This window comes from Rattus norvegicus, chromosome X (genome assembly GCF_036323735.1).
Source record: "Rattus norvegicus strain BN/NHsdMcwi chromosome X, GRCr8, whole genome shotgun sequence".
NCBI classification, from domain to species: Eukaryota; Metazoa; Chordata; class Mammalia; order Rodentia; family Muridae; genus Rattus; species Rattus norvegicus.
The window spans coordinates 74,916,258-74,929,319 of NC_086039.1; the positions used below are offsets into that span (position 1 = coordinate 74,916,258).

The window sequence follows — 13,062 nt, forward strand, 5'->3', positions numbered from 1 at the left end:
AGGAAATCCTGGTTACTAGGACAAATGATTAATTGCTTTTAAAGTTTTGTCTGAAAAATACTGAGTTTATAAAAAGGGGGGTTGGGGTGGGCAATGCTCAGGAAGTCTTAAAAACTGTTTTGATTTCTTTAAAGGTCAGGCACTATGGTTTCCATGCTTCTGCTAGGGCTTCTGGGCAGTGATCACCTAAGAGAAGGTTTGACTTATATGAAAGGCACAGCTGTGGAGAAACAGGGAATGATGCTGGATTTACACAGAGACAACCAAAACTGAAACAACACACACAAGGCTTCCTGGTATGTTAAATTCTTTTTGAGGTTAGAGATCTCCTTTTACAGAATTTAGTATATAACAGATTCCAAAACCAAACTTCTTGACCTCCCAAATAGTAAAACAACTAAATGTGCAAAAGAACCACCATTAAACAGGACATCAAAAGCTATACAGGTCCTATGAAACAATATGTGCACAGATTTTTCAAAGCTGTGAAAATGCAATAAAGAGCACAACACATTTTGGTCACTTTATTAAATGACATTAAATAGTTTAAGTTTCAACTACTAAACAGCACTTTGAATGGTGAAAACACAGATAGTATATTGTCATACTTGAATGCTTTTCTTTAAAAACACAATTCCAGTCCTTATATATATTACAAAACAGCCTTAAAGGAAGAAGTGACATCTTTTCTACAGTACTTAAGATACTCAATACAGAACCAAAAAGCAGTCTAACAGAAATAAAGGCAAGTCTTCACAGCTGTATGATTTCAGCAGCCAAAGCTGGATGATGGACTGAAACATTACTATACAACCGGGACAAAACATGTACAATATCACAATTCTAGGCCAAACGCTTTACACCCAAAGAAATAAAACAGGTTACAAAATGTGGAGAATTTAGCAGGCAAAACTGTATTACAAGCAACATTTTAAATCGTCATTTAAGCCATTGCAACTATTTAAAACATCTAAAACAAATATAAAAATGAGCTTTTAGTATCTTATGTGACTTTTTTTGTCTTTATTTGTTAAAACTTGATGTTATACTCAAAGTACATATATTATGTTGCTAACATATCAAGTGAGAAGAGTGTATGCAAGTGGTCCAAGATCTATTTCAAATGCTCTGATTTCCAATGAGTCCTTCTAATTACTATTTTTTCAAGTTATAGTTTCATCCATTATGAAAATGGACTATAATGTTGCCTAAAATTGTCATATCTATGTCTTTGAGTAAATAATTAGAGCATGTAAAAGTTCCCATGTCTAGTACATCAGCTTGAACGTATTCTGGTAACAGTTGGCCAGAGCATACTGCTTTCAAATACTTATCTCACAAGTCTTGCTTCTTTCACTTCTTCCAAAGGAAATGCACATCTGCCCCCCACCCCCAATTAAATAAGCTTTATTACATGGCTGGCACAGTATCCAAATACGCAGAGTTCATTAGTGTGTTTGATCATGGGAAGGTACAGCCGCCACACCTCACTTATTCTTCATCACAAACCTGGTGCGTGTGGATATTTTAACCACCAGTTCTTACAAGATAAAGATGGAAATCTTTTATTATCCAAACAACTAAAACCATTTTAAGTTCATGTTCAATTCAATATCAATCACGTCCAGTGAGGCCTAGAACAAATACTCCACCCAGCTTTTCTTTAGCTGTTTCTACTACTTATTTCAAAAATGCTATCGTCATGAGTTGACCCATAGTCAAACACAATCTTCTTACTGAAGACACTTAAAATGATCAAATTGAACATGAATGAAATTATAGGTTATTTTTCAAAAACTTGGATCTAGAAAAAGAAATACACTGATTTTTCTAGTTAAAAAAAAAACCAAACCAAACCAAAACAAAACAAAACAGAAATAAAAGAGTATTAGGTGAATTAATAACTTTATCCAAGAGGAAGAGGAAGAGGAGGAAGAGGAATGAAAAGAAAGGAAACAGGGGTTGGGGATTTAGCTCAGTGGTAGAGCGCTTGCCTAGCAAGCTCAAGGCCCTGGGTTCAGTCCCCAGCTCCAAAAAAAGAAAAGAAAAGAAAAGAAAGGAAACCAACTCAGAGATCAAAATGGGGTGGGGGATCAAACTTGAAAACAATTTACTAAACTGTAAAGGAGCTTGAAAGAGGGAAAGTGTGATGAGTGAAAAGAGGAGCATAGAAGCCAGTGATCCTTATCGTTAAGAGGAATTATTTCACAATACTGACAGTACTGGAGACTAGGAAAGCACATTCCTCATGTGAACTTCAAAGTCAGCAAAGGTTCTGCCATTTTGATGTTGTTTATAAAACAGGGTGTGAGCCTAAAACCACAATTTCAGCGCGAAGCTTTTCAAGCGCTCTAACTTGGTTTTCTTAGTTTGCATCCCACTGCCAGCAACAGGATGAAGCACCAGCACTGGCTCCTTGGCTGATGGATCGGACTTCCATTAGTGCCAGGAGACAGGAAACTCATATGCAGAGGATAATTCACAACCCTGAAATCACATACAACTGAAAATAAAAAATGGCAGGAAGACTAAATAAGAAAAGGAATTTTCTCGTCTTAGACTGTACTTAAGGCTGTTTCTACAATGCTAAGATACAAGGCTCCTCACCTTTAGATTAGTAGTAGTATTTAAGAATATTGCACACGCTTTTAATCACAGAGACAATATTTAAGCAGGAGCCCAGTTTCAAACTTCAGTCAAAAGAATATTAAGACCATTTCAATCACTCTAATCAAGAAATGGAATTAGTACAAAAGTATTTTATAACTTGAGGAATCAACTCTAAGAACTCAGCTGTGTGTTTTTATATGTAAAGAGCGAATATATAAATCTTTATTAATTTCTAAATTCATTAATTTTATGACAATTTCATGGTTGCTAAAAGCAGGCATAAAAATTTAGAGAGGAAATCTGTGGAACTGTTACTGTTATGGAAGGATTTGTTTTCACTGAAAACAATTTGAAATATCTTCTGTACTCAATGTGTGTAAGAAGATTGTAGGCAACATCACTGACAAATGTCAGAGAGAAATGGTATGCCCTATTTAAAAAAAATTTAAACTAATATGGAAGATTGGCATTTAAGGGGTCCAAACTATTTATACAGTTGAGTTCTGTTAAGTCATTGATTCCTAAAAAAATAAAAGATCTTTCTATGATTTTAATAATCCTTTAAAGTTTTAGTGCAAAATCACATTGATTTCCCTGGGGAAGGTCCTGGATTTTTGCTTCTCATTGGGGGTGGTGCACGCTGTAAGGGTGGTGGCTGCATACCACCAGCCACTGACTGATACATTCCTCTCATATCAATCTGCTGGTAGTTGGAAGGAGTCATGATTAAATTTGGAGGCTTTGGCATCATGAGGTGACTCAGTGTTGCTTGCTGATAAGTCAATTGTTGCTGTTGCTGCTGAGTATACTGCTGCTGAAGCCGTCTGTTCATGAGTATTCGCTGAACACAGCTGATTAACTGGAGAGAGAAAAGGGAGCTGTATATATACAAGTGGTATGTCCCGCCCCAAAGAGGCAAGTATCAAGTTCTGGGTTAAAATCAATTTGCTAAGGGAGTACCATACCAAAAGGAAAACACATTATTGTTATCACCATTACTAATTTGATGGCATTCACAGGACCATTACTGTAGAAACCAGTTAGTAACACCATTTAGTACTAAATTCTCTTAATGACTTGACTATTGTATTGCAGGCAGCATATAGGTTAGTTGCCATAGTAATCTGTCCTGCACTGTGATTAGTCTCAAGTATTAGTTACAGCACTTTTTGTCAACTCTCCTTTCTTTGTCATTCTCTTGAATATTTCACATGGTGACAGACAAATATTTTAGTGATGAACAGCAAGGGGAAAAGCATTTTAATAGGAATAATTCCTACCTAAAGGTCTCAAATTCCCTAAGACAATTTAAAGGCACACTGATTCTACAGTGCTTCCTAGTAAATCACGCCACTGACACCCCGTGTCAAGATTGTGCTGGGAAAGATGACCAAGGATCATAGAATAGGGCAGTGTTCAGAAGATGTAGGCATCTTATACATTATTCAGGACACCATAGTCTCCAAATAAATACACTGACATATGTACTTTTAGAAGATATTAGAATGTGACAGAAGAAGCAAAAGTCTTGAGAAAGTTCTACATGTCCAGAAGAGATAAAAAAATAAAATTATAAGGAAATACAACCTATAAAAACATCAGAGAGAACAGATTGTGGCGACACTCTTTCAGCCAAATCTCTCTTAACACTACTAGTTTTTAGCAAAACTTGAGAATAATCTACGACCATTCGTCCTGTATGGCTATTGCACTCATACCAACTCATACATACAGAAGAAAATCCAACAGAGCGTAGAGACAGTTCTCACCATTTGTTGTTTTGTCAATACATCGTTGTAAATTGCTTCTCTTCGTTTCACGTCAAGCTCCTGGCTGGCTTGTCTACTTAATGCTAGTGCTTGGACTTGGGCCTCAGAGAGATTCATGTTTTCTTTCCACTGCAAGAAAGACATTTCTATTTATTCCTTATTACTAACTGTACAACTGAGGGGAAATCATTAAGGTGCTTAATATGTCCAGGATTTTTCAACCCCATTTCCTTCTTCCTTTATTCATTTCTAAAGAAGCCAATGTTAGGAGAACAGGGTACTAAGCTGTTCATTGGTGTATATGGGTTGGCTTCCTCTGGAAAAATTATTTGAATTTGAGGAACCGATAACATTAAAAATGTGTTTATACAAACAACGTTACAATGCTTGATGACTCGACTCTTGTAATTTATCCATTCTCTTTTATGTCATCATCTATGCAAAATGGATAAATGACAGCGTGAGGCTGTTACAAAAGTTACTGGTACTTAACAATTTTGAATCAAGTCATAAGGATTATATGATTTTCCCACAGAAAGTAGAAAAGTGAGCAGAAGTTAAAACAAAGGACGTGAGATGCACACCGACTGGAGGTCGAAAGGAGACAACTGTCATTTGCTTACTACAGTGGAAATGATGTCTTCGAGAGGCTGAATCCTCACTGATGTCACACTGTTCGTTGCTTCTACTACTTTTTCTCTTCCTTGATTAATAAGATCCTAGAAGGATATAAGGAATAAGGTACATGGGGAAGAAGGACGGCATAGCCTTCAAGTGTACAGATCATTCCTCTTGCCACTTTATAGCACTTGATTTGCAACCTAAGCAACCTATAAATGAAGTAAAACTCAATGTGCAAAAGAGACTTCTTAGGAAGATACAAATTAGGGATTTACTGAAGCAATTAATTTAAATAAATCCATGAGCAAATTATAAAAAATGAAACCACAAATTCAATTAAATTATCAACCCACTGATAACATAGTCTAATCTTTCCTATTTAATTCCCACTTTATTCTACCTTTAAATCACACACTTCATTGCAAAGGACAGTAGCACAGACCTAAGGGCACCTCTATCTTGCAAGTAGACTCACAGATGTATTTAAGCTACTTGCAAACACTAAGCAAGTGCATTTCTTTCTCCAGGTATTTTATAAGTGGCCAAAATGTTATGTCCCCAGCCATTCAGCTGCCTTATTAGTCCTTAATTAAAATCACTCAAACTGTATTAATTCAAGGATTGATTCCTTTGTGCTCTGCAAAACCTCCAAAAGGTCAACAAATAAAAGGAAAATGTCTTGATTTATCCTGGGTAATCTTTTAGGGAATGTGCTATTCCTACATTGGGAACCCGCAGCCAGGCAGCTGGAACTGCCTTTACTTCATGTCCAACCACCTTTGTCCCTTAGAGCTCACCTCCAGCTGCTGATTACTCATTGCAGACAGGGCTCCCAAATTGAAAGGAATATAAGGAGTTTGAGAGGTGAAAGTGACAGGGGGTAAATTGGTCCCAGTAGGTATGTTGAAACGCATGGTCAATCCCTAAAAAACACACACACACAAAAAAAATATGCACTTTCACATGTGATTAAAACTGTGAAGTTCTAAATCACCTACTGGTTTAATAAACAATCTCAGATCTAGGAAATTATTAACACTCTTCCACACACGAAGAAACACCCTTTTTACCTGAAACCGAGATCTTACTACATGGAAAGGTGTAACCCTAAAGGTGTATTCTTTTTTTTCTAGAAATTCCCCACACTGAGGAAATCAGTGAATTCTGATGAGACTCTAACATCATATTAACATTAAAGGGGTTTGGTACAGTGAGTTAGGGGTTTGCAAAGGATTCAAATACTAGGATAAGGTTTCTATGCTCAGGCAAATTTCTGCTCAAGTGGGCTAATATTTAAAACAGATATGGATTATTTTAAAAAAAAGTTGCTGGTGGAGCTTGGCATTAAATGGCTTTTAATTCAGCAAGGGCTAAGCAAAAAAAAAAAAAAAGAGTATTTTTCCTTTAAGTATAACCTACAATCTTCTTCCTCCTATTCGACTAGTGAGTACAGCCAAACCCCTTAAATTGAGATTACTAACTAGGGAACCTATACGGACGAACAATTATTTTAATATGTCTTCCTTCAAATATGATACCTCTCATCCTTCATGGCTGCCCAATGGCAAACATAAAAACAGAAAGCAAAAATTGTGTTTGTTCCTAGTTTGTTAATCAGATCAGTCTCCAAATGTCGAGCACGAATTATCTCCCTGTCTGTCTTTCAAGTAGCTGGGACCACAGAGACCATACCTAGTTCCAAAAGTACTTTTAGTTATTAGCAGATCTTTATGATTACAATAACAAAGTTCACTGTGGCAGGTGCCCATGTAGAGGATGCACTTAAATTATAGTCATTCCTGTTAAGCTTCTCCCTTTACCCTAACATCTATCTTCAGGGAAAAGGCATTTTGAACGAAATACCTTCTTTTCTGCTTCATATTCGGCCCAAGCTGCTTTTCTTTCTTCTTCAGTCAGCTCTTCTTCTTCTTTATGGTCCAAAAGAGAATCATGTTCATGATATCCTACAATGTGCTCCTTATGTATCTGAAGAAGTTCTGCAAGTATGGTATCCTGTTTGGTAGAAGTGAAATCATAATTATTTTCCCCCTCTGGAACAGATCTTCATAGTTCTAGACAGTTAAAAGTATAAATGGACTGTTTTTCCCATTTCCAATGTATACTATAAGTTACCTAGAAAACAGACCTCGCATCAAAATTTCATGTCAACTCAGGCTGGCCTCCAAATGCTATGGAGCAAAGGATGACCTTGAACTCTTGATCTTCCTGTCTCCATCTACAAAGTGCTAGGATTACAGGTCTATATCACCATCTGGCTATCTACACAGTCAAATTTGAACTGATAATTATTTTCAACTAATTATAAGAGGTTTGAGAAATGATACCTAAGTTGATTGTTTATTGCTGTTGTATGTGTGTACATGTAAACCTCAACACGCCCCATAGCATGCACGTGTAGGTCAGATAACTTGCAGGAACCATTCTCTCCCTCTACCTGTGGCTCAAAACTCGGCTCAATTAGGTTTGCAGCATGCATCTTTACCCACCAAGTGATTTTTGCCAAACTTAAGTCTGTTTTTTTATGAGTTATTTTTATTTTTAAGTGTGCATGTGCACAAAGTACAGTGCCCTCAGGCATTGGATTCTCCCAGAGTAGGAGTTACAGGTAATTTGTGAACTGTGTGGACTATGGAATCTAACTCTGTTACAGGGCAATATGTGCTTTTAACTGCTGAGCCACCCCTCCACTCGTAAAACTTATCTTTGAACATTAAAAAAGGATGTTTAAATACTAAAAGTCTGCTCTGTAATTATGACTATGAGAGCATGGTAGAAAAGAGACATGGGTAAGAATTTAATATGAATGTCATGAATATGATACTTTTGCTAATAAAAAAATGTAGCCAGGCAATGTGGCACAAACCTGTAATCCCAGCCACTGCTTAGGCTGAGGCAGAAGGATCATAAGTTCAAGGCCTACCTGGGCAATTTCAGTGTGTGACCCTGCCTCAAAAACATACCAACCCCAAATGGTGGGCAGGCCTATAAACCCAGCACTTGGCAGTAGAAAAAGAAAGAAATCCTATTCTAATAAGCAAACAGCCACAAGCTGTTAAAAACCATACATGAGTGTGTGTGTGTGTGTGTGTGTGTGTGTGTGTGTGTGTGTGTGTGTGTGTATAGCCATACTTAGAAATTTGATCCACAAAAGGGAATCAAATATCTGTTAAATAACTCAAAAATGAGAGATTCATTTCATAAAGCCCTAAGTCTTTTCCTGTACAAGAGCAAACACAGACCCTAATTCCATATAATGTGGTATCTAACTCCTATGAATACCCTTAGCTACTGTAGCAAACACTTGAAATAGTTACTTCCTTCCAAAAAGGAAATAAAACCGACTTGTAAAGCTATAGCTGTAACCATGCAGTATATGCTATACTTCCTTTGCTGAAATGAGCAAGCTTTTAAAAGACCATACATCGAGAGGATTTCAAGAAAATTTCCTGGTAGAATAGAGAGATGCTATGAAAGGCTACTGTCTGGTGTAGTAATCTTCCATTCAAATCTTAGTTGCTGGGCTGGATCCCACTAAACAAGCTTCTCATCACTTGCTCAATCTCTAGAGCTGTTGTTATCAGGGCTAGCAGGCAAAGAGAGGCCTGTCTTTATAAACTCATCTAACACGACTCCCATGACTACCCGAAGCACAACTGAACAGATACAGATATTTTACTTCTGCCTGGCAGTAAGTGATAACTGTAACCAAAATTACTATCAGTTCATTTCTCTGACAAAGCTAGCTACTCCAGGGACCAAGAGAACTCTTACGCCACTGGATCTGGAGTTAACTCTGATAACCACTGAGACCTCTGGCTATGAACACAAGTTAAATATGGATGGATACTACTTACTCACAGGTATAACAAGATATTACAAGAATAGCAGAATAAATGGAAACACCTAAGTTTTAAAAAAATTAAACACCATGTCAATTGAGGATGTCTTTCTCAATCACAACCCAATACAAACATCACTTGTTTACTATAGAGAAGATTTTCCAGAAATGTGTGTGTACAAACACAGTAAAAAGGCCCAAGATAGGGAGTTTTATTGGGTTAGTCCTTAGCATCCTATAATTTCAAATCCAAACTTGCTGACTTGAAATTAGGAGAAATTGAGGACCAGGCAACTGACTTTTCCAATTACACAAGGGACGAGCTGGGACAAGCAACTGAATATCTCAACTCTTATCCAGTAATTATTATTATATCACACTACAGAAAATGCTTGGTTTCATGAGGCTTGTCGCCTCTGTTTCCTAGGTCTACTTTTTAAGTTAAAACTATAATCCCTCAAAGGATTCTGGGCAAGAAACAGCCTAAGGTCTTTCTTTTTTTTTTTACACTTTTAACTGTTTTGAGCTTTCTTTTCCTAAACAAAGATTCATTTATTTTTACTTTATGCATTTGGGTGTTTTACCTGTGTGCATGTATGTATACCATGTGTGTACCTAGTACCCACAAAGGCTAGAACATGGATTACCTGGAACTGGAATTATCCATGGTTTTGAGCCACCATGTGGGTGGCTGCTTAGAATCGAACCCAGGTCCCTTAGAACAGCCAGTGCCATCTCTCTACAGGCTCAGTGTAAGTGATTTTAATGAAAGAAAACATAAAAGCCAAGGCTAAAATCCCCAACTTGTGAAAGACTAGTTCATGCTCATACTAAAGCTGACATATACTATTTTGCCATTTTCATTCCTTGATTCTAGATTTATTTTATCAAAATGAAACATGATTACCTAATTAAGGTCAGGTAATGGTGGCAATACAGTCTCTATTCAAGCAATACTGTCCCTTTTGATTCATAGCCACCTGAAATACCAGTAAGTCACAGGAAAAGCTTGCATAACTTTGATTTCTACCATTAATAAAATTTGGAGCCTTATGAACACAGTCCATGTGTTCAAGCCAAAATTCAAAAACAAACCAGAAACTTCATATTTTTTCTAATGAATATGATAATTTCTCTTTTCAAATTAATCAAAGTAATACTAATATCTAACTATATAACCTGGAGACAACTGTGAATAATATGGTATATATTCCTTCATGTGTATACATGGAGCTTTTCACAAACATGGGAACACGTTAGACTTAAGTGAAATCTACATTTCTCCCTTGCTATCTTTGTATAGACATCACTTTATACAAAATACAAACCACTGGTTTTGATGGAGGCACAGAACTTAAGATTATGTCAGTGGTTCTCAACCTGTGCCTTGAAACCCTTTGGCAAGCCTGTATCTCCAAAAGTAGTTACATTACAATTCATAACAGTAGCAAAAGGACAGTTATAAAGTAGCAAAAAAATGATTTTTTGGGGGTTGGGGATTTGGCTCAGTGGTAGAGCACTTGCCTAGCAACCGCAAGGCCCTGGGTTCAGTCCCCAGCTCCGAAAAAAAGAAAAAAAAATGATTTTTTGGTTAAAGGTCACTACAACATGTGGACATGCATTAACAGGTTGGGTCGCAGCATAAAGAAAGTTGAGAGTCAATACACTATATAGAAAACCTTCATTAACTGTTGATGAAGAGATTAAAATGATTTTTCTGTGTTGATTATTATGATACCTGCAATGGAATGACTTAGTGGATATACTTTAAAAATTTCCTCACCCCAAAAGATGCCTCAACATATAAAAGAGACACGTGCTCCACTATGTTCATCGCAGCCTTATTTATAATAGCCAGAAAATGGAAAGAACCCAGATGCCCTTCAACAGAGGAATGGATACAGAAAATGTGGTACATCTACACAATGGAATATTACTCAGCTATCAAAAACAACGAGTTTATGAAATTCGTAGGCAAATGGCTGGAACTGGAAAATATCATCCTGAGTGAGCTAACCCAATCACAGAAAGAGATACATGGTATGCACTCATTGATAAGTGGCTATTAGCCCAAATGCTTGAACTACCCTAGATCCCTAGAACAAACGAAACTCAAGACGGATGATCAAAATGTGAATGCTTCACTCCTTCTTTAAATGAGGAAAAAGAATACCCTTGGCAGGGAAGGGAGAGGCAAAGATTAAAACAGAGACTGAAGGAACACCCATTCAGAGCCTGCCCCACATGTGGCCCATACATATACAGCCACCCAATTAGACAAGATGGATGAAGCAAAGAAGTGCAGACCGACAGGAGCCGGATGTAGATCACTCCTGAGAGACACAGCCAGAATACAGCAAATACAGAGGCGAATGCCAGCAGCAAACCACTGAACTGAGAATAGGTCCCCTGTTGAAGGAATCAGAGAAAGAACTGGAAGAGCTTGAAGGGGCTCGAGACCCCAAAAGTACAACAATGCCAAGCAACCAGAGCTTCCAGGGACTAAGCCACTACCTAAAGACTATACATGGACTGACCCTGGACTCTGACCCCATAGGTAGCAATGAATATCCTAGTAAGAACACCAGTGGAAGGGGAAGCCCTGGGTCCTGCTAAGACTGAACCCCCAGTGAACTAGTCTATGGGGGGAGGGCGGCAATGGGGGGAGGGTTGGGAGGGGAACACCCATAAGGAAGGGGAGGGGGGAGGGGGATGCTTGCCCGGAAACCGGGAAAGGGAATAACACTCGAAATGTATATAAGAAATACTCAAGTTAATAAAAAAAAAAAAAAAGAAAAAAGAAAATAAAAAAAAAATTCCTCACATATTGATTATGCTGATAATACTCAAGCCCTTGGACAAATATGTATGCTGTAATCATCACTTTAAGACCCTAGAGGGATGGCTCAGTTGGAAATGTGCTTGCTTTGCAAACATAAGAGCCCAAGTTTGGATCTCTCATATTTGGTTGATATCCTGGGGAGGTCCGCTCTATTCTGAGGTGAATCTGAGGGAAGGAGAGAGGAGGGGAAACTGTGGTCGGGATGTAATATATAAGAGAAGAATAAATAAAAAGATTTAAAATGGAAAAAAAAGCCTTGGAGAAAGGAAGGGGGAGAGGAGGTAGGCATCGCAGTAAACCTAGGCTGAGGAAGAAGAGAAAGGATGAACTCTAGGCCATATTAGCCAGCTAGCTTAGTCAAATCTGTTAGCCCCCAAGTTCAGCAAGAAACCCTATTTCAAAAAAAAAAAAAAGAATGCAAAATCTGGTCAGATGAGCAGCCACTCATACAAATTCATGCATATAATTCCCTGTTCTCTTTCTCTGTTTTAAGAATAAAAATACAATTCACGCAAATTAAGGCCTGTCTTAGAAAAATAGAAAATAATATAGCTCAGAAGCAGGGCAGCAGATACCATCCCATATCTTTGGCTTTTAAATTAATTGCAGCATTCAATCTATATAAGAAACAAATAATGAGATTAGGAAGGCCAAAAAATATTTGTAACAGGATCCTCAGACTACTTCTTCAGGAAAAACATTCTTGCAAATCCAGAATAAACTATGAAAGTTAAAAGTTTTTTTTTTCCATGTAAGATACAATCAGTAGAAAGGTTTTTGTTTTCCTCCTTTAAAGCAGCATTTATATTTGTTGCTATAGTAACACTATTATTGAAAACAATACTGGAACAGAATCTATAATCACTAAGCCAACAGTCATCAAAATGAGGCTTAAATTACATCCAAATGTGTACCTTTACTTGTCTTTGTTTAAACTTTACTTTTTCTTAAATACATTTTTCTTAATGCCTACAAACTGAAAAAAGTATGGTCTGTATTTCAGCTAACCACCTAAATTAGTTTAAGCTTTAAAAGTGACTAGTTCAATTAATAAAACAAAAATAATCATAAATTAAAAGTTTAAATTAATTTATTTAGAAGTTTAAAGTATTTGGCAAGCTGACAAAAATCCCATCTAATTAATTCCAAAGTCCAACCTTGAAAATAAAATTGTTAAAAAATAATCAAGGCTTTGCCTGGGGGTAGGGTAGGAGGTTTGCCATATTTCAAAAATATTTTGCTTACCATCACTTTGAATTTTAGTTTTATAATATGTGGAAGTAAAAGGTTGCTAGAATACTTAACTGCCATATGACTGACTAAAAGTCTATGAAAAAGGTCCCTTTTATTACTTGAAGAAG

At 37.0% G+C, this 13,062-nt stretch overlaps 1 protein-coding gene across 24 annotated transcripts in view; it reads right to left on the reverse strand.

Annotated features, from left to right (window-relative positions):
* Nucleotides 1-290: 290 nt before the first annotated feature.
* Nucleotides 291-13,062, reverse strand: part of Atrx (ATRX, chromatin remodeler) — a 146,333-nt gene continuing 133,561 nt past the window's right edge. For all 24 annotated transcript variants that reach the window (NM_001105757.2, XM_063279780.1, XM_039099473.2 and 21 more), the window contains 5 exons: nucleotides 6,864-7,013; nucleotides 5,798-5,923; nucleotides 5,003-5,098; nucleotides 4,380-4,508; nucleotides 291-3,469 (listed from right to left, as the gene is read on the reverse strand). In NM_001105757.2, the coding sequence (NP_001099227.2) occupies nucleotides 3,191-3,469; nucleotides 4,380-4,508; nucleotides 5,003-5,098; nucleotides 5,798-5,923; nucleotides 6,864-7,013 (780 nt within the window). In that variant the 3' untranslated portion in view covers nucleotides 291-3,190. The remainder of the gene's footprint in view (nucleotides 3,470-4,379; nucleotides 4,509-5,002; nucleotides 5,099-5,797; nucleotides 5,924-6,863; nucleotides 7,014-13,062) is intronic.